This window comes from Pholis gunnellus, assembly GCF_910591455.1.
Source record: "Pholis gunnellus genome assembly, chromosome: 3".
NCBI classification, from domain to species: domain Eukaryota; kingdom Metazoa; phylum Chordata; class Actinopteri; order Perciformes; family Pholidae; genus Pholis; species Pholis gunnellus.
Window position 1 is genome coordinate 11,902,236 of NC_136529.1, and position 22,867 is coordinate 11,925,102.

A 22,867-nucleotide genomic window follows, 5' to 3' on the forward strand; every position below is an offset into this window, starting at 1 on the left:
GATTAAGTTCGAAAAAATCACTAAAGAAGGAAACAATTCGCTTAGCTCAGCATAAAGACTGGAAGCAGGAGGAAACAGCTAGTCTAGCTCTGTCCAAACTAAATAAAAAAAATCCGTCTACCAAACCTCATAGTGACAAATGTTTTAAAACCTTGGACAGCAAGGGCTGCTGGCTCTAGTTTCATACTTAACGGACTGGCAAGAGAGTGGTATTGATCTTCTCATCTAAAAAAATAAATACAAATATTTCGCAGAATGTTGAATTATCCCTTTAAGTTCACGCCTCAACACAGGGCTATACCCGTGCAGAAGATCCCAGTCCTTGAAGCTCGCTCATTACGCGTTCTGTACAGGCAACATAAAACACATGACAAGTCTAAAACCACCTCTGACCCTGAGATCTGTTAGCTTGCGTAGATATCAAACAGACACTTAATGTATGTGTGCACGCCAATGCACAAGAAGACATAAAAAGATCTGAAGGAAGCTACGGCTGCAATAATTGTTTACGCTGGTGCATTATGAAGAGCAAACAGTATGCAAATCTTAACACAATCTTACACAAGCATACCGAGGACATTTCTTTTTTTTGCTATTAGTGTCAGCCATGATTCTCTTTGAGTGTGGTCCGGTAAAGACGGCATTATAGTCCTGTCAAAACGTGTGTTCTTTGGCCAAATACAAACACCACATTGAGCCTAGACTGTTTCAATGACTTCAGGTTGGTTAGCACAATTTTCTCACAGCAATGTAACCTGTATGTAGTTGTCAGTAACAACAATTGAATGCGATTACTTCCGGGCTACGTATCATCAATCAAACAATCCCTCTTGTGACGGTTCAGCGCTCAACTGTTCCGTTGTGCCGGGGAGTAGAAGCTTTCATTTCACTGGGACTTTAAGGAAAGTTGTCGATGGCAGTTTATTTCTCTTTTACTTGGGCATAAACAGATTGTCGGCTCAGAGGGTTTTCCTGAGGCTGAATTTGTTTTTCTTCTTACTCGGGTGTTTTCAAAGGCTCTAGTCTGGGGATAAATGTGGCAGTGCCCACAGGGATGGAAAATCTTCTGCTATACGCTTGAGAGGAACGAGGGAGAAACGTACTAGAACCTGGGGGTTCCTCGTCTTCGCCTGTTCCTAGTACGGTATCTGTAATGTCACACTGAGCTGTGCTCCAACATCCTGATATGCCTTTAAATTGACTGTCGTAGCTAAAAGATACTGCAAGAATATATTCACTGACAATGCCAAAACATACACTATATGATAGGAAATAAATTAGTAAATGTCTAAAAGAAACAAAATGAACTTAATGCATTGAAAGAAGGCACCAAACTAAATTACAGAAAGCTGCAACAAATAGTCAATTCATTGATAAGTGTATTGACAGAAAATCCATCAGCACTTATTTGATAATCGATTCATTGTTTTGAGTCGCTGTTAGAGTTAAAATGGCTAAATTCTCCCATATCAGCCTCTTTAATGTCAATCATTTGTAGTTTCTTTAGTCTTCTAATATTGTTAATATGGATTTTGGACAGTTGGTCGGACAAAACAAGACTTCAATATGTCACCATGGGCTTTGGGGAATTGTGATGGACATTTTTCACTTTTGTTGGCATTGAAAATTGTCCAAACAATTCAATTAAATCGATTAAATAAGACAATAATCAACAGATTAATTAGATAATTGTTTGTTGCAACCCTAATCATAATTAAGATAGAGATATTTCCATAAAAAGGTTCAGGGTAAAGGGGATTTTCCCCTGCTGGCCTGTTCTCTATACTTTCTGAAGCAAGCTAAAGCTCTGGTCCCTTGGTACAGTACAGCCTCATGTCTACTTGTGCTACATTATTTCCTCCATCACACATTACATAACATGCAGCTCAAGCGCTTCTCATGCAGAAAGAAATGCTAAACACAAATTTTGCTGTCAAAACCAGTCTGTTGATTTGGTGCTCATTTGTAAATCTAAACCCATCCTTATACTTTAGGCAGAATAAAAGTGTGGCCGCTTTATACAGTAAATATAATAATCTGTGATGGATCATTAAAACATATAGCTGTGGGCTTATGTACTGAACTTTGGACTAAATCATTATGAAGTTAAATAGAAATGCTGCCCACATATATTATTACAACAGTATAAACTGTCTGACTACAATTCAGACTAGTCTCTTCTCGGCAATCCTCAACAGAAATAATACATCTAGGCTATTTCTAGAGCATTTAAGAAAATACCATGCAGAGAGAAATGAGTAGTGCTAAGACACACACACACACACACACACACACACACACACACACACACACACACACACACACACACACACACACACACACACACACACACACACACACTCTAATTAAAGTCTAATCAGTGAGGCAAAGAAGGAACAGCTGTCTTCATTTTCTCCTTCAACATAACGCAAGTGTGTCTGTCACATGCTTATAGACACATAAGCTAAATATTCCACAACAGCCCCTCCCAACTCACTCGCTTTCTTACACACCAACACAGACAATGCACATACAGTGAAACACGAGCCGACAAATCAATAAATGAACCATCCCACCGTTTGGCACCGTTTCTCTCCACACGCCCAGAGCAAACAGATGGTGTACGTTCTGTGCACATTTAGGATGGTACCTAAGTGGCTACTGTGGGCCTGAAATCTGCGCTGTGGATGAGTCTTAGTATTAACATCAGAGCGGCTCCTGTAGGTGGGTTCTGTTCAACTAACACACTGTATGTATGATTCATTTTTCAAGGGGGAGTGCAGGCTGTAGAAAGCTGGTTCCCTGATGAAGAGCCCTCAGAATGCAGGAAAACGTCCCAGCATGCACCCACACTCATGACGCCCAAAATCTCACACCCACAGCTTTTGTCACGCAAAGCCTGAGCGATGCATGCTTTTTCATTTGTGTCACAAAATACGGAAATAAATTCCCTGACAAGGACAAAAACATTCCTATATTTCAGTACCACCAATTTGATTTCCTTTCTGCAATTACAGCTAATAATACAATCAGGAAACATCAGACCTGTATACTAATCACTGGTGAGCAGACGTTTCATTGGTAAATCTTTGACAGTCTGCTTCCATTTCTGAATTTATAAATTCTGCCATCTGTTACATGAAGATACTTCAAGGTGCACTAGATGAAACAGGCTTTTTTAAGGTCTCATCTCTGTGGTTTATAATGATACATCACAGCTTCACACAACACAGTGGTGGGATTTAAATGCCATCCGCTTACACAACACCGCCAGTAACTATTTAGTGTTGCTGTGATTCACAGTCAACTTTACAACCACAAGTGGACCTTAAGAGATGTGAGGAATCCTACTGACAGTCTGGGCTGAGGCGAGTTACTTGTGGATTTACACCAGGAGAGGAGGTGAGTCAGCTCCGATTCACATGGCCACAGCAGTAAACGATACGGAGTGCAATACAGCAGAACTGTGGAGCTGATACAAAATGTGACGAAGAACAATACCATGCATTGACAAAAAAAATTTAAAAAATCCTCCTAAAGCACAAATGTTATCCAGAGCAGTTTAAAAAAAGTACAAAAATAGCATTAAAATGAAAACGGTGATGTCATCAAAGGTATTCACTTACTTTTCAGCAGATTATTTGCAGCACCTAGGCAAAGAAAAGTGTCCCTTTATAAGTTTACTCATTCCCTCTAGACCCTTCCTGGGTTTGGTTTTTTTGGGGAGAAGAGCTGATAACCGGAATGTGAAAAGTAGGGGCTTTATAGGATTGACTGACTCCCCACCTGCACTGCCTTCCCAATCTCACAGATATTCTTCCATTCCCTGAGCAAGACCACTTTGCATAATCATAAGCCATTTTGTGTGCACCATTAATTCAGTCCCGACCGAAGCCCTTTAATCATTCCTTGGAGGAGGTGCGGGCTCTCAGTCAAGCTTGATGATTTTAACCAGTCACATCATGCAGGCCCTGTGTCACGTTACAGAAATGCTCCGTCTGTGGTGAGGCAGCCTACAATGGAAAGATCTTCACTTTGATGGTTTCCTCGACTTTGTGAGGGGAGGTCACTTCCAACCTAACCTGAATTCTTGTCCATGGATGAAGACCGGCTGACTTGATTCAAGCTCAAAGGCTGCCATTCAAGGGAAACGGAGGGGACTGTATGCAAATGAGGCTGATCTGAATTTCCCACCGCTATTCTGCAGTGTGGATAATCGTGGAAAGTTTTGCCGGGTGGATAAGCTTTAACTGTGTTCTTCTGGGGAACAGTTATGAAACCGCGAACCTCCTCAACTGTCAAAATGGCAAAATGAAAAACTCCAAACTGAACTTAACGGAGAAAAACAATCCTTGTGCTCAAGGATGAAAAGATAAATGTTAGCATTGTCAGAGGGCCGCCAAGCTTAAACTTCGAGAGGCATGCTTGAAAGATACACAGTGACATGAGCACATATCACTCCAGCCTACTGTACTTCCTCTTGGGCATAGTGCCTACACCAGCATTAACCTTAGCACTCTCCCTTTCTTTCCTTCTTTCACTCTCTCCTTCCTTCCCTTTTATTCGCATCTCTTCAAAACCACGAAACACAATGTGGTAGCCTCGGTGCATGCATCTCTGAGCCTCATGCTGCATTGAGGCCTACATTACCTTCGGTTTACATCAGATGCAAGCCTGCTTCACAAACACTGAGCCCGTTATGTACTTCGGACTTCACTGCGGAAGCGAAGAACACAAACAGCCGCTGGCACCGCACGCTGAGAATGATTTAACTCATTCAATATCATTAGCCTCAATAATGACAGTGAGCCAACATGGCGAGGCTGCCGCCAGCGAATCAGATGCAAAGGACTGTTATGTCACATCTGAAACACTACTGAGGATGGCTAATGCGTTTCCTCAAATCAACGCCCAATCTTAATTTCGCAGTCAACGTAGCACTCATTTTTCACCCCCCACAAAGCTGATTCTGCTTTAAAGGCATAACATCATCTTTCTTTTTGGGGTTTTGGGACTTCAAAAACACAATTTGAAAAGATAATCAGTTGATTTCAATATTAATAGTTCTATCAGAAATCAAGTCATCTACCACTTGAATGACAATCCTATAAAGAGAACAAATACACAACAGAAATGCTCCTGGAGAACATTTATGCAATAAAATGGTTAAAAACAAGAAACAGCTCACAAGCTTCTGAGAAGGAATGGAAACATACTGGAAATAAGTATATTCAGGGGTTAACGTGGGATTTGCTAGGTGGGGTCCATTGTTTGAGATAAACAAGCTCTATTTTGATGCTTTTTGATGCACTCTGGCTCCTTATTTACATTCAAAGTACATGTCTTTATCCTAAATCTTCTGCCGTGTCTCTCTCTCTCATCTCTCTCCCCATCTGCTGCTTTCTGTCCGTCTCTCCCGCTCCACAGAGTTCTCACCTTTAGTAAAATGAGTCGTTTATCGGTTCAGTTTGTCTTGGCGTCACACCGTAACACAAGGTACGCCTAATGTTATGCAAAGTGAGTTTCGTAAAATGTATTTTCCCCACAGCAAAATAACTACGGATGGATATCTTGCATAAATAGGCAGCTGGCTGCAGATCATAACGTGCTGTACCTGAACACGCTGAAAGGTAATGTGAACTCACCAATGCTGACTAACTACAGATTGTGTGTCCTCCGCTGTTCAATTGTCATTCGCTCCTTTTTTCAGTCGTTGTGCACCAATTGGAGTAATTCACCACACAAATAAATACATTTGCATTTTGTCATAAATGTTTTTCTGAGTATAACTTTGCCTAAATGTTAAACATATGGGTCATTAGTCTCTATGTCCCTTTTGGTTTCTACACACAAAGAGGCTCAATCACTTTCATTAAATCAAATACCAAACATTTTGTCAGAGTGAATGCTACAGAAGTGTAAATACTACAACAGAGCAGTAATTAGTAATCAAGTGGTTAAAGGGGTGCGATAAATATTCACTGCAGCATCATTTCAACACACACTGTTGTGAGCAAAAGCTATCGTGAGGCAAAGTGTTTGTTTTCACAGCAAGTCAGGGACACTCTTTAATATGACAGCAAGCGTTACTTCAATAGTAACAACTGACTCAATGTAGCTTTTGAGCCAATGATTGAAAAAATAAGTGATTAATGATTAATACTTCTGCTATAAGGATCTGCAGTGATGATAATCCATATTAAACCACACTATAATAAATTCAAAACAAAGGGATTATCAGTGTAAGGTAAACAAACAAAAAGGCTTTTATGATAATAGTAGCCTTGCACTTAAGAGACTAATGTGGGAAAATACTAATCAGTTTCCCCTAAAGCTTAACGAATGCAGCTTCCTGTACTTTGTTTGCACTGCTTGTTTGTCCAGAACAGATTAGACATCAATGGCCAAAAGCTACATTTAAATGACATACATGCCAAACAAGAACAAAGATCAGATAAAAAAAATATAAATAGCAAATCTTTTCCATCTGAGATCGTTTTTGAGGAGCAAGCGGGCAGGTTCATTGATTAGTTACTGTCATAATAACGGTCATCAATATTTAACAGATGGGGTTTGGTAGTTCTGACAGGAAGGAGAAAGGAATAAAAACTGGTTTACAGTAGCAAATTGGACAAATGGGCAGTCCTCCCTTTGAAGAATTGTAGCCTGAGCAAAGAAGAATTTGATGATTCAAAATCTACTTTAGCAGGGGGAGCATTTTAGATAAGTCAAGGTTTTATGGCCAAATTGATAGCAACCTGTCAAGAGTTCAGACATGCCCTACCTATACTTCATGCCAGTCCTTATGCTTTGCTCGCTGGAGGAAGGCACATTCTGAACAGAGAGTTGTCCAAGACTGCGAGCCACCATCGCCACCGCTCTGAACTTGCTGCGGGTGCCTGTGTTGGGGCTGTTGGCGTTCTGTCGGTTTAGCCGGTCTTCCGTGGTGCGGCTCACCCCCCCACGGTGGTCCGTGCACACTAGTGACACCTGCATCCTGGCTTGCGGCCGGCCGTCCCAATAGAAGAGAGTCTAATTAAACTCTCTGCTTGTTAAGTCGGGTAGGACAAACTGCCAGAGGTGTAACGTTTGAGGACCCTGAAGAGCGTGAGAAAGATCAGTGCCAACTATTCCGAATCCAGCCTCACGCGCCGTGCCTCCGTTAGAAATCACTGCCCAGTCGCTAAAGTGACTAAGCTCACAATGTTCAGTAGAAGAAAAGAGGGGCAGGAGGGTGGGGTGGGCAGATCAGCATGGATTCAAACAGTGAAGGACCGCTGATCAGGTGAAAACAAAATCCTCTCAAAAGAAGTCCAAATCCAAGCACAACGATACAGCATCTCCGTCTCAGCTGGTGTGAGAATCAAATATGCAATCACTGCAGACTTCAGATGCATAAAACGCAGGTCAAGGACAACGATTTAAAAAAAACAGAGTCCCAAAAATCAAAATCAAAGCTTGCGTAAATGTCCCTCTGCAAGTTTTTCCTTGATTCCTCCGGGTGTCCTCCTCTCGCTTTATCTTTTAATCAGAGGCTCATCAGAGGCTGACAGGCAGATTTACAGTCTTGCAATTTCCTTTTAAAGCTGAGCTCAGCGCTAGGGATAACACCTCTTGCTGCCAAGCTTTAAGAGTAGAAACGCATAGATCCACACAAAGGGATGGAGAGAATAAAACACGAACACACAGTTCCAGGAGGTTTTCATCTCGCCTTCTGAGTCCGCCTTGACAGTTGTGCCGGCTGCTGGATACTCTACCGAATACTACTGCATGTTAGCAAAAGGGCAACCTCATATTCACTTGCCAGCGCTGGCCGTTGCCCTGCTGAAACTTACATCTGTATGCCTAGAGCTCAGCGTAAAGCTGCACGGTGCACGCAGGCAAGAGATGGGAGGAGAGAGAGAGAGAGAGAGAGAGAGAGAGAGAGAGAGAGAGAGAGAGAGAGAGAGAGAGAGAGAGAGAGAGAGAGGGAGGGAGGGAGGGAATGTGGTGGGAGGGATATGAAGAGAAGCTATAAGGAGGAATATTCAGAGAGCCACAGCAGCGTGCGAGAGCAAGGCATTGAAATCTGCTGTGTTTACAGCAGCATTCTTAAGAAAAAGGTAGTGCATTTTTTCTATTTTTTTCCTCTTCTTTGTCCGCCTGATGCCCTGCAGTGCCAATATAGTTTATTCTGTCAGAAGAAAAAAGGGGGAAGCTGAATACTCACTGGTCAGGACTTTGCAATAGCCTATGGCTCCGGAAAAGGGGGCTCTCACGTGGGTGTGTTCAACTGCCCGTGAAATATTCATTATGCAACTTTATCTGTGTTATTACATGTTAAAGGCAGGGCTGTCTGAGACTGAACTTGCACGCTGTGTTCGTCTTTACTGCTTAATTCAATGTGATTCAAAAAACGTTTAAATCTACATTATTCATCTTAGAAAATAATTAATGTCGCAGGATAAAACGCCTGAATACATTCCCGACATCTGTTATTAATGGTTATTTGATACTCACCTAATGAACAATGGCAGCATTCTTAGACGAGGTGAGCGGTGTCAAAATGATATAGGTTGGAGGTTGAAAGTAAACACCACAGTAATTGGAGTAAATGCAACAGTGGATGCAGATTGAAGAGACAGTAGATTAGACACACGCTCCCAGTAATATAATAGTGAAGCTTATCTGAGTGGACCAGCTAGTGTGCTAGGAGCTAGGAGCTAATTAAACGAGATGCCATCAGGAGCAGACATGTATTGTAAAGCAGTCGAGGAAGCAACCTCCATCACGGGAATCTAGCAAACAGGCGGTTGCTAACTGACAGCTCTATTCTTGGAGCCATGACCTTTGGTCTCGGAGACTTAAATAGAGCCCTGAGGGGAGAAGTGGTTTAATTCAACTAAAATCTGATTTAAATTTCACACTGTGTGAAGGGAGCAGAGAAGCCCAGCTCAAAACTGCCTGGCGAATGCTCCTTCTTATAACAAAGTGTGCGAGAGATTGAAAAGGAAGCCCCTGAGCCAGCATGAACGCGACTGCATAGCAATCTCTACAGTGGCGGCCGAGGCAGCACATGGGCAAGATAGATGGGCTCGTCACCTTTGCAGCGTTTTGTCCTGCACTTTGGGTGAGGGTGACGGGGAAACACGTTTGAGGCCGATGCCATTCGCTCTCTACTAATTTCGACATAAGAGCGGTCTGACATGGTGTCCACAGGGTACGGTGCATGCACTCACTGCCAGTGCTGCGGAAAACGTGACGCCGCCATCCACTCGGCTGTGCTCCAGGGCCCCCAGGAGTCGTGACATGGGGAAGGTGCTGAGAAGTGGGCGGGGCTAGCGACAGGAGCTCCGGCTGCACAGATTCACGTAAACCCACAAAACGAGCTTGACAAAAATCAGGCCCCAGCTAGATATGGGAACACTTGCACAACATCGGCATGCCTTATGATATTCAAGCAATAGGGTGAAATAGAATATATTCATTCACAACCTTCATCCTACAATATATTGTTTAGGCTTTTTTTCATGGCTACTGAAACCATGTGACCACTGATTTATTGTCTTTACTAAACCATATGAATCCTTTGTTTGAACCTTGATTTATCTGCATCTGAAAATCTACACATTTATTGACTGTTGTGCAGTGCAACGCATCGTGATCAATACAAGCATGCATCAGCCGTCAGACTAGTGATCCATCACCTAAATGAATCAATGGAACAAACATTTTTCCCTTATTGCTCCTTCTGGCATTTTGTCCAGCTTACCGACACTCATCACCAGATGCAAACCATATTGCATCAGTTTGTATTTATAATATTTACTGTAAAATATACAAAAATATGCTCAATCCAATACACCATGCCTGTCACACTTACTGTGATTTAATAATTCACAACAGGCACATCTACCAACTCTCTTCAGATTGACAGCATGCGTTTTATTTTACTATATCTGGAAAACAAAAATAAGAGAAGCGGCGACCATTAAAGATGACTGACACTTGTACGGTTGTCTCTAAAAGACAAAAATACCTATTTTAGCAGGTGTTGCTGTGAGCGTGACTGGCATACATTTTAATGGTCTCCACCTACTGCCGTCAAGTGAAGAGGTGATTGGTGAAACATTTTATATCTCCTTTGTTAGAAACCTGCGACCTGGTTCCACATGTGCCCACTTATCAAAAGTCATGCCATTGCTGAAGGGGAGGTCTTTCATCTGCGTGACATTCAAGCTCCATAAACTACCTCTGTGTTCATTTCATTACTGAAGTTGCGTGACACATCAGCCTGCACTGCAGAGGACACATCGCCTCCTGGCCTGCTGGTGACCTCAGAGTCAAAGTCAATCCGAACAAATGCGTACACGTTTATTATCTCATTCAGCCTTTTCATGCACACTTTAATTAGGATTCTTTTCTTAATGCTAGTATTGAGCAATTACTGGCCTGAACTATTAGCTGCTTTGTGTTCATTCATCAGAGTCTGTAGAAGCAAACTTGGAACGAACCCTCTATTCATTGTTAGTTACAAGATAAATCAGTCATACAGGATGCTGAACTAAATATAAGAAAGTCTGATCTTTACATAATGCCTTAAAGTGCCGCTGTTAAATTGTTAATTAGTGACATTGTGTTCATGGTGCGCACAGTAGGGGGGACTCAACCCAATGCACGACTGTTCTTTTACGATAAAAAGTAATTTATGCATCAATGCAAAGGGACACAATTGAACAATACCTGAGAAATAAATCCCATCAGTTACCATTGCTAGCGCTGGACTCAGCTGGTTGTTAGACAGCCCAGCTGAGCAAATCTCAGCGTAAAGAAAAGAAATCCATCTCCTCCCACTCCACATATTATCACAATGTCCTCCCTTGAGTCGTGGCCTTCGTCTCCTTGCCTTGATTAAGTGCCTGATTTAGCGGTTATCCCAAAATCTAGTGAGCTGCTAAAACCCCTCTCAGACACTCAATCAATGTGTGTGAATGCAGAGCACTGATAGGGCCCGGCCCAGCGCGCGGGGGAGGAAGAGGAGAGAATACAGCTTAACGTGTGTGTTTATGCGATCACGACTACAGCAGATTAAAATTCACCAACAACAGCTTTCTTTTAGTGCGGACGGAGAAGGAAAACAAAAGTAACCAATATTCAGATTCAAATTCACTACGTAGTTGTAATAAAAAGCTGCGGAAATGTATCCCACTTATTGACAAAACTACATCCCTTATTAAGAATACAAGAAAGGAAAGCTGCAGAAACACGCACACTTAAAATGATTGGTTTTGTTCTGTTAATCCTTTCAGCCCTGATCGAGAGGAAAGGTTGGCGATCATAGCATAATGAAGCCCCGGTAGTCCGTTCCGGCTGTACGGGAGGTTTTGCTCGGACAGCTGACTTCTCCCAGCTCACATACTGCAGCTGAGCAACGTCAGTGGCAGAGAGGGAAAGACTGTGTTTTCATCGACAGAAAATTAGAAACTGACCACGAAGGTACAGTGGGCCACCGTCATGAGCAGAGATCCTTCACCGCAACGGCAGCATTAGCTCTAAAAATAGTCACTTGCTCTCTGAATCAATTCTACACAGTGAGACTAGACAATACACAAAGAACGCCCTCAGCCACTGAAAGGGGAAAAGGACTCCCAAATTTGATATTCGCGAGTGTCTCATGCGGTTGTTCACTAATTTGGTCTCAGGGGCAGTCTGAGTACCTCCAGCGATTTGGGATTGGCACATGAACTGGCATCCTGAGTTGCTGCAGGGCACTAGGCCTGAACTGTCCAAGCTAGTTGAGCAAGCACTGGCTTTCTGTCTTACTGCAGAGATCCTCTACAATTAAAAAGGGCAATGACATCTCAAGGTAAAGACTCCTTCAAGCTAAACAGAATAACCTATTCTCAACTGCTTCATCTCCTTAGCTGTGCTTTCTTCTCCGTACATCTCACACCGTTAACTTAAGAAAGCGTGTCCACAGGCACCAGGCCAGGAAAATGTAGTTTGTGACAGGCAGTGATTGTGAAGAGCACCGTTCACCAAGCTGAGGATGACCACAGTTGTATCATGTGTAACTGTTGGCCAGCTGTCTAATGGAGGTTAAGGTTCCACTTACTGAGGGTTTAATTGAACAACATTAGTGAGGGTTTGAGTAACAAAGTGGAAAGGATAGCATCCCTGAGATGAGAGTGGTGAAGCGGAGTGGTGTGTGTGTGTGTGTGTGTGTGTGTGTGTGTGTGTGTGTGTGTGTGTGTGTGTGTGTGTGTGTGTGTGAGAAAGGGCTTAAGAGAGGTAATGGAAAGTGATGTGACGTCAGACAGATTGACAGTGGTGATCGACAGATGTGGTCGTGCTTTTCTAGCAGCTTAAAGCCTCCTGAGGCTGGGTCCAAACATTTCTAATGGTTGACCCTTTCATCGCTGCAATGGAAATGTGATTAACTGATGCAGAAAAATATATGAGAATATTATTCTATATTAGGTTATCTTAGTATCAATCTTTTGTGTAATTTTTCTGTACTTTTCGTTTTGTTTAAGCTAAATATTATCTTAGTTTTTCTGGGATTTCCTGTGAAAACAGTGCGGAGAGAAGCCGGTCACAGCTGTGTGCAGCGAGTGCAGCAATTCTTAATTCTCCAGTGAACATGAACAGATTCCCCGCAGACAGCAGGGCTCAGAAGGAGTTGTCGTTTCAGGTGTTCCCATTGACAGATCTAACAGAGCGAGAGAGCTGACACAATCAGAAAAAAAACAGAAGAGAGGGAACCCCTGTCATTATAATAAAGTCATTACGATGACTTTTGGCTTTAGCTATTCTCAGAGATTATATGTCATTAAAAATATGGGGCGAATAGGGACAACATATTTGTAAATTGCAGTACGCAATAGAGTAAAAACGCAGTGCGAGTTTAAGAAAATATGTTGACCACTACAAAACAGCAGGGAGCCCACGGCGATGTGGGGAATTCAGATGTGCTTAAACCAAACAGGGCTGAGTCACACAGTCCGAGGGAGCGCGCTCACTAATCTGGAGGAAGCACAGTAATCTGTCCTGTTCATCGGAAGATCCTCCAGCCTGCCTGTGTGCATTTGTCATACCAAAGGTTCACACAGAGGAGCGTTGCTGGGCAGAAATGTTTTATATTGCACGCATTTCAGCAGGGAGATGTGGCTGCTTGTCCTCTTGGCATCCTAAGTCCGCATTGTTTGGAGAAATTTGAGTTCAACTCCTGATGAAGGGACCTGGGGGCCTCATTATAAAAAAAATACCCTCACCCATCTTTAAATGGGCACGTGTACTGTCATGCCATGCCTGTATCTTTGTACCGCAACATCAACGACACTCACTGGCTAGCTAGCTTGCCATGATGGACAGGCGCAGAATTTTAGCAACGAGAAGTCCGAGGCACTGATCACGTCGGTGGAGGAGAGGATACCTCACCTTTCCTTCTCAACTATCTCAGTTAACCCTCTTCAGAGCCAGATGTAGCCATCCATCAAATAGCAGCCAATGTACTCCCATTAATACAACATTTGGGACATTTTAAGTGCCATCATATGGTTTAGCCTTTCAGTCATTATATTTCAGTGATCATGTTGTTTGCCATTATCACTGCCATACAGACCTAAAAAGGTGTTTCAGACTTCAGAAATTTGCCATTTAATCATATTAAAATAACACCAACAGTCAACAACTGCTAATTTTAGTAGATAATTAAAATGATTGACTTAAATTGGCAAAACATTGTTTCATAGAAGAAGAAGCATCATTTAAATGATAGAAACATCTAGTGGAGTCATTTTAGGGAAAGGATGGAGCTGGTTGTGTTATTTAAACATCACTGAAAATCTCCAATCAGCCGGAAGTAGAATGAAGTCAGCTATTCTAAATATCAATGTGTATTCATTCATATTGGAGATACTCTCAATTCTCATAAAATAACTGGTTTGTCTGCATTTGCTCTGTTTAATAATGCTAACGTAATAAAGTGAATATCTGCATTCTGCAAGAAAGAACACTTTTATGACAACCTACCAGTGTTGTGATGCCCTTGACCGCTCACAGCTGTGGCGCCCAACACAGATCCATTACAGTGTGTGACCCATCGCTTTCTAGCTGATGCCGTTTGATGGTCCTGTCACACAAGTTATGCTTATGAAACAGATGGCTCCTATTTATTTCTCAGCTACTGATTCGGTCACCCTAAATGGCCTCCAGCAGTATAAATATAGAAACAAGGCAGCAGGTTTATAATGTGGTCAGACTGCTGTTTGTAAATCCTTAACATGTTGAGAGGTCAGACCAACTCAAACCTTTTGTCTGGTGGTTCTGCCTGAGGTCTCGGCCTACACCAACACTATCACGCCTTACAAGGAAAAGACAAAAGGAGCTATCTGAAAGGAAACATCAGGCAGAAAGGTTCACAATATACACAAATGCTAGACAGCACCAGCAGAATCCAATAAGGACACAGAGACCGAAAACTACAGAAGAAGAGTGTACGTTTGTTTGTACAATAATAAATTAGGTGAAAACTAGTTTTGAAGAAGTGGATTCAGCCCGAGTGGATATAGTGTATTCTCAATGATAAAACTAAATGGGGACCACAGGAGAATACACAAAGCAAAGAAAAAGGGGGAAAGAGAGAGAGAGTTTCCTATCAAATACACAACAAAGCAATGAAAGGAAATATGAAGTAGGTTCCATCAAAGAGAAAGTCAGTTGACAGAAAAATATACACCTGCAACCCGAACTCAGGACCTGGTTTTGCTGACTTTCTGATGAATCAGTCAACCGTGGCATATAAAATGTCCCTGTGCATTAAATTTGCCAGAGTGACCAAAAAACCACAGAAATAAACAAAAAGCTTCGGTGGACTTTCCCTCTTATCCTCAGACTTGACCTTTTAAGAAACGACTCTTACCGCATTGACTTATATCCATCACAATTTCTGTTGCCTAAAGACCTTATTGTAATTTGCACTGGAAATGTCATAAGAGACGTACAAAAATAGATCATGGTAGGATTCCCAACAAATTAAATGTGTTGAATTCAAATGAGAAGTTCAAGAGAGGACGAAAGCAGTAGACATGGCCCTGGGAAAACAAACAGAGCATCACATTTTATTCAGGGATGGTACTCAACAGTGTAGGAAATGTGTACTGAACGTTGTTTAGTACACAACTTCCAAAGCGACAACAGCACAATTCTAGGGCCCCGAGTGTCTAAAGGGGTGAGGGACGCCTCCTACCTCCCGTCACTACTGGGTAAGTACAGAGCAGCCGCCCTGCAGCCTCCAGTGACACACACACTCACAGAGACACACACTCCTTTAGACATGAAGAAAAAAACACACGGTTAATGCGGACAGGCATGAAAGTACATGTGAGGAAGAGCAATGTTGAAAAGGTGCCAGAGCAAAGGAGCAAGCAGAGCAGCTGCACCCCCACTATCTGACTTGGGGGAGCAAATTAGTTTTTTACATCCCGTAGACCTAGTGCATGCTGCAGGCCGTCTCACTGCAAAGAGGGGCGGGGCCCGCTGCACGGCTGCCCTGGACCAAAGTCTCACAAAATCCTGTGACACACACTGTAACATATTGTGCAAAATAAACTGTGCTTTATAGTGAAAAAGCAGCTTGATTAAAGGCTCTATATTGCAGGAAATGGCACTTTCAGGCGTTAATACAATTTAAAATGTGGTCCCTTGTCTGTCACTAATCTTGCACCCACACTTTTAACTATAACTAGTAGCCAAGGCAATGTTAACATAGATGTTGACATTGCAGGCTTTATTGAAAACACGTCCACGTTCAGCAGTGTGATGAAGGAGAGTACAGCTATAATGGTGCTCTTACCATCTATTTGAACAACAGCGACTACATGTGAAGTCCATGGCTGTGCTTCTTAAAACTATGATGTTACACAAAACAAAAGGCTTATGAATCAGATGTTACAACTTCATAAATAACCAATGATGACAATGACCTTTGTCAGTATTTAAAGTTACAATCCTCTTGATGCATTATTCAAGTTAAAACTATACACATGGAATATAAACACAATGTACTAAGCCTTAAACTGTGATCATGAAGACATCTTGTTGAGCTGCCATGTATAAAGAGGCTTACATTTAAAGACAACAAACACCAAGATGAAATAGAATTGTGTAATCTCTGGCACTCCCACCTCTTGTGCCCACACAACATTTCTGACTAGAACACTTTGACAGGCTGTCAGACTCGGCCAGACACAGATAGCTCAAAGAGGAGCTGGAGAGGTCACCAAATGTTCATCTAATGCCTAAACATCGTCCACCACTCCTGTGACAAAGATGAAGCACAAACACACGACACAGCGGCTTTCAATCTATTGTAGCGAGACTACGAGGCAGTGGGCTTGAGGTAAAATAGTGGATTAACAGGTTAGGCTGCATCGCGTTCAGCTGTATCCAGTGGCAGCTGTGGACACAAGTCTGTTGCTAAATTTAGCTCTGGAGTCGGGGATCGCCTGAAGAGAAACGTCACAGTCTGACACACATGCTGCCGTGCTGCTGAGACTAAGAAAAAATTGTTTACAGTTTAGAGTGGCTCAGTGCAGATTTATGTCCGCACCAAAAGGTTTGTGTGTGTGTGTGTGTGTGTGTGTGTGTGTGTGTCAGAGTATAAAAGATACAGACACAAAAATAAAACTTATGAGAATGATGATTTGAAGTAGGACTGGGAGATGTGGAGAAATTGCAATATCTACATTGTCACAATATTATAGGGACTATTGATGCTTTCACAACCATCAGCTAATGACTAAGGACATAAACCTGGAAAAAGACACACACAATTACGATCTATGCCATATTACGGTATTGAAAATCTAAGACTCCATCTAGTCTCATAACACGATATTGACATAATATCGATATATTGCCCAGGGCTACTTTGAAGCAGAGGCAATAAACATTCCTCCATGTTGCCACCTGGTGACAGCGATGCTATTTTACATGATTTTAATCATCTTTTGGTCTAGTTTCAACACCTGGCTAAACTGATAAATATCAAAACTAGTTGGCCAGGATGTTCAGCAGTGTGGGAGTGATGCACTTGCTGTGCTCAGTAAATGCATTATGGCAGTGAGTGGGAGGCATTTGAAGAGTGAAGCATTGCCACCATCTAGTGGAGAACAGCAGTTAGTGACAAAACTATGTTAAAGTTATATTAACTAAAGTTGTAAATATGCTCTTCAGCTCGTTAACGGACAAGCTCAAACCACAACTATCTATTTGTATATGTAAACTTGCGTTAGATCTGAAAGGATTTGCTGCTTCTCTAAATTCTATCTCATTGAAAATGTATATATTTTGGATTCAGACTGTTGGTCGGCAAAACAAAACATTAAAAGACATCCCCTCCGGCTCTGATTTATTAGGCTGAACAATCGGCAGATAATGAAAACAGTTATTTACAGCCCTAACCGTCATCTTTTTTTTTTCAAAATAACCATAAATCAAATGACTGTATCATAGAAGTTATAGTGGAGCTCTAAAAAGCGCGTTTCCTTTTCTTCCTGAGCAAACTGTTTTGGTTTTGCAGCCCACACATTAACTGTGTGCTGAGTCTCAGCTGGTCTAATCATCCGGAGCACAGAACGCTCTGTTAAACCCACTGTGCACTACCTGACCAACACGAAAAGACAGGCAGAAAAAGAGGCTGTTGGACATATTTGACCATCTCACAGGCTGAAAACATTTTTTCTCAGAATATGAGAGATTCATCAGGTGCTAATGTTCCTCCAAGTTTGCTGCATATATAAATAACCTGTCAATGAGCCTGTAATGAGTTGCTGACTGTAATTGTGTCTGCTTGTTTTTCTGCCCCCTAGTGGCCAAACCTTGACTAACTCTTCTTCAATAAAACTACTAAAAGAAAGCACCAATGAGCTGTCTAACCAATAGCATCAAAATAGTATGAACGTTTAAGTGCATTTCATTACATACAGGTAAAAAACTTTTCTCCAAAGGATCCTAGATATAATGTAGGCGTGCTGTACATTGAGGAACAGTTGTAGTCAGACAAAACATTATATGTCTGAACTTCTAAATGGAGGTCATTACCATGTCCATTAGTGTTAAGTCACTCCAGAAATCAATACTTCTCCAGTCTACCTCCATATAGCTCAAATAGGAGGCACAGGGCTTCCTGTCTCGCCTCACTGAACTCAAGCTGGCTCCTTTACCCACTGCCTGCCTCGTTCAGTCGGGACGTCATGGACACTGGGGACTGTTTTCCAAATGGGCCTGCTGAGAGTGTTTAGTTTCAAGGGCAGAATATGAGAAATAGAGTCTTAATTTTCCTTAATTTGAATTGCACAACATTTATAACCTTATCAACTTTGAAAGGTCGGCCAAACAAGAAAAACAAGGTGTGTATGTACATGCAGAGTAGCGAGCAACGACGGAGAGTTCAAAAGAAGAGAGAGCGAGAGAGAGACCCTAACATAACCTTTTTACTTGCGTTTGTTGGAAAATGTGTTGGCGGTGTTAACAATGGTTAAATGCAGCTTGGTAGCAATGCCGGCCGGCCTTCCTGACAACACAGCTGAAATAATGATGAGATTGAGTCAGAGGCCGCATACTTGACCCAATTGCAGAACTAATTACAGAATTGCAAGCGATCACGATACAAGTAACAGCAGATCCTGGCAGAACGTAGCACTCCTGTGGTAAACCGAGACCAACGGTTAAACACAACACCACAAAGGAATAACATAAATCACAATTACATTCGTTACAAGATCCATTAGACTGAACAGAAAAAGATTGATCAAACAACAGCTGTGTGTTACTGATATGTCATTTTGAAGGTTACTGTAGTAGGCTCTCTGAGGTTTGTAAATAAAGAACCACAATATTAAACTTTTCTACAAAGCTGCACCCACCATGGGCCAATGACTGAGCTTTACACAACAGGGCCGAGGAAACACGCCAGCGTGGTGCTGACACACAACACTGCCTGCAGACGACAGTAAAACTCGTTCATCCCAGACGTGGCAACAGCAGCCAACCACACCTGGGTTCTAGTCACTGGTCTCGGTGAAAAACAACAGCAGCCATGCCTGTGTGTGAGGAAAGCGATCCATGTCCATGTCCATGACAACATCAGCTTATAAGGCTGTATTAGCCAGCACGACAGCCGCTCAGCCTGCTGCACGGACTTAATCCTTTGAACAGCAACAGTCCATAAAATGGGCTGTTTGGTTCGCCGTCATTGTGTAAACGTAACAGACAAAGTGAGCAAATGGTTCAAATTGCATCTTTTGTTTTGTTTTGCCTTGAGGGTGCATTTTATACTTGTTGTTAGTGAATCTATAAGTGATCGTTGGAGGTATAACATATATGCATATCAGCTTAAATCTTGGACTTTTTAACTAAAGTTTGGCGTACTGACAAACTCAAATCAATATTTTTGACACACTGCCGTGATACGGCATCAATGATAATATTTTGCATATGATTGTGTATCTCCCAAAAATATAAACTTTTTATAAGCCAAGAAAAACAGCCTGTGACAATACATTTTCAGATAAAAGAATGGGATTGTAAATGTACAATTACATTAAAGGATTGGCTGAATCTTCTCAACCAATTTTTGAAAAATCCAAAATCACCAAATTTGGAAATACACTTGCACTCACTTGCCAAGAAGGCATGCGGTGTTGATCAGCCCTTCGATCGCAGAATTCAAATAAGATCAGAAAAAACTACTATCGAGACCAAGCCAATAACTTATATTACAATATTATGACAGCCAATATCATACACAATATCTAAACTAATATTATTATAGACAGGTCTTGATGTTTCCCAGTTGTACCGTTTGTCTTTGTGGGGGCAGAATTCTCTGGACAGTAATCACATCGAGATCAAGGGGTCTGAGAGAGATTTTAAGGGGCCAGGTAACTCCTTAAGGAGCAGTCTGTCCTTCCCATGTAGTTGGGTAAATATGCCACCGACCTAGATGATGAAAATAAAACCTGAGCTTCAGTATCTTTGCATGAGTGCAATCTGACCAGAGGACAGAGCAAGACTGTACTGATATTACGAGACAGACAACATGTCCCTGACTGCGCATGCTTCCGATGGCAGAAATGATTTAAATCAAATCAACAGCAATGGTGCAAAAATAGTGAAGGTTGAGGCCGACCTCAACAAAAAACACGATCTGACCTATCTGACCTCCCTGGACCACAACGCTGCTCTCACCTGCTGGTTGTCAGCCCCACCACTGTCCAGGTCTCTGGGGTATCAAAGTCCCTGTCGAGCTCTGCCCCTCTCTTACCTGTACTTCATGCCTGTCTGATAGGACACGCACTCTTCCAGCGCCAGGCCATTCATCTTTAGGAAGTCTTCCATGTTCTTAATCTGAGCGGCGACCCTCTGTTCCCGGAGTTTCTGGAGCTCGGCCGGGTCGGGGGGCTTGGCCGGTGGTGGCTGATTCAGCCCCTGGTCCGAGTGGTAGCGGTTGATCCCGCTCCGGATGCTCTCGCTGTATGTCATAGACAGCATCTTGCCGCTGCCAGTGCTGCTGCTCTTTCGAACACCGCTGCTTGGCGCTGCCGGTTTGGGGATCTGCAGGTTTTCAGGAGGACAGTAACTGGACTTGCCCCTGCCGGGAGCCCCCCGGGAGCCACTGGCGTACCCTCCCGCAAACATGCCCCCTCCCTCCCTCTCCTTCTCCTCCTTGCGATGCCGAGACGACCCGTGCAGTGAAGATTAAAGTAGGGACATGGATGGAGCGAGGAGCCAGCAGAGCACTGCCACCTCCTTAAATAGCACCTGTTCGCATAAGAAAACAGCTCTCCTGCTTGGGGCAGCACACAGCCATGCATCCTGTAATCAGAGTCGCACAACGTAGTCCCGCACCACCCTCCCCTGACAGGCACACAATGGCAGGGTTACACTGATAGGGAGCATTCAGGTGACTTGCTGGTGATTAAGGAGCAAGACCAAAGAGGGGACATGCTATCTGCGAACGGGAGGCATTCAAACATGCACCGAGTAAGAGGGGACGACCTGGCCTCGGTTCTGATTGTGACTGGACTAAGAGGGAGAGCCAAGAGCACAACAAGTCCATCTGGACTGGAAAAAAAGTCATGGGTACGAGTGCTTGAAGAATCCCCAAACGACACAATATGCACTTGAGTTGGGCTTTATTTCAGGTTCAGGAATCCAGGAAGCTTAAAGCAAGGGAGTTTTCCACAAAAGTATTTCTTTTAAGCCTTTAGTCTCCATCCCTGTAAAAACACACTCCTCTAAGAGTCAGGTCTACTGAGTGTTGTGCTGAATTAAAACAATAGAGGGCAGCACTGCGACAGGTCCACCATCACTGCTGAATGCACCACTAGTAACGGCAACAAAAGCCACTTTCTTGATAAACGCAATGTACCGTATGATAGTGAGACTGCAATTTTAGTTATAAGAGAAACGTGTAAAAATAATTAAACATAAAAAATTAGACGATTGTGTACATTTACATAAAAAAAAACATTTAAAACATTTGAAACTACATTACAATCTTTTTCTTAGTTCTCATTATCTCATATCCATGTTCATGATTTTGAGATAATATGATTAAAGCCAAATTATCCATTAAATATTATATGACATGGACACTTTCTGATGAATATAACGGATCAATCCAAAATTACGTAGGGTGAGATTTACGCTAGCATTTTAACAATGGCAATTAAAATAATTACTGAAATAAAAATGCTATTTGTCTTATAATCTGTACCCTCAACAAGAATTACTCGTTGATCAGTTTGCTTCTTTATATCCACCGGAGAATAAGGAAACTATATTCTACGGCTGGTTTGAAACATACTATAAGCTTGCACTGATCTTTTAAAAGTCTACAGGCAAACACAACACTTGAACAGCACCTCTCTGTACAAAACACCACAGTTACCGTAACACTGACATCAAACCTCCATTTAAAACTAAGGATTTAAGTGGTAATAAACCAATATAAAATGGAATATATTACAAAACAGAATTTATAAACCTCCAACAGTATCCGTTTGAAACTCTAACATGGAAGAAAAAACGTTGATAGCATCATGACTTGACTTGGATCTCTCCCACAAATGCTCAATTTATTTCCCAAACAGCTGGTTTCCTCGCTTAGAGACAGAAGACATAAATAAAAGGAGACTTCAGGCTAGGCAGCATGCATCCACACAACCAACCACACACACACACACTTAATCACTCTGCCAACCCCTTAAACAAAACATACACACAAACAAACACTCCTGATGTGGTCATGAGTGCAAATCTTTCCTCAAACTCACCCGATTTCTTTGGGGTCGGCTCATGAGCGAGGTTGCGGGGTGCCACTCTGCGCTTATAAACACACACTGCAGACAGCGATGAAGCGGGTCCACCCAAACGGGGAGTGTCTTACTAGGAAACGTCTAAACCAATTAGTGAATAAGAGAGTGCATCCTTCCCTCCCCTCACCACTTGGACCATACTCTATTACCACAAGCAACACCTCTCCTCCTCCCCTCCCTGTGAGCTCTCGTGGAAGAAATCCATTTATGCCGTTTAGTGGCCCGTCTTGTTTCTGCTAACCGCAGCAAATAATATCAGCCCTGAATTATTCACCAAAGCTTTTGCACTAAAAGCATCTGATTGTTGTTCCACAGGAAAGAATACTAAGAGCTGGACAATAATGAGGGCCTGAGTGTAGTGTGCACATGAAACACACAAACAAGCGTGCAGAGTATATAGAGCAAAGATGTACTGTACATACACACACAGACTGGGAAAAAACAAACCACCAAGCATGTTCACGTACTCTCCAAACAAGGGATTTTAAAAACCACAGCGGTTA

General features: G+C 42.4%; 1 protein-coding gene across 4 annotated transcripts in view; it reads right to left on the reverse strand.

Annotated features, from left to right (window-relative positions):
- kcnab2a (potassium voltage-gated channel subfamily A regulatory beta subunit 2a) overlaps window positions 1-22,346 on the reverse strand; it is a gene marked incomplete at its 5' end in the record, with an annotated part of 40,914 nt that extends 18,568 nt beyond the window's left edge. For 2 of the 4 annotated variants that reach the window (XM_079186137.1, XM_079186136.1), the window contains one exon: window positions 6,785-6,996. In XM_079186137.1, the coding sequence (XP_079042263.1) occupies window positions 6,785-6,996 (212 nt within the window). Of the gene's footprint in view, window positions 1-6,784; window positions 6,997-20,308; window positions 20,683-22,322 lie in introns of those variants that run through there. The other 2 variants (XM_079186135.1, XM_079186134.1) reach the window with 2 other exon arrangements.
- Window positions 22,347-22,867: the final 521 nt, after the last annotated feature.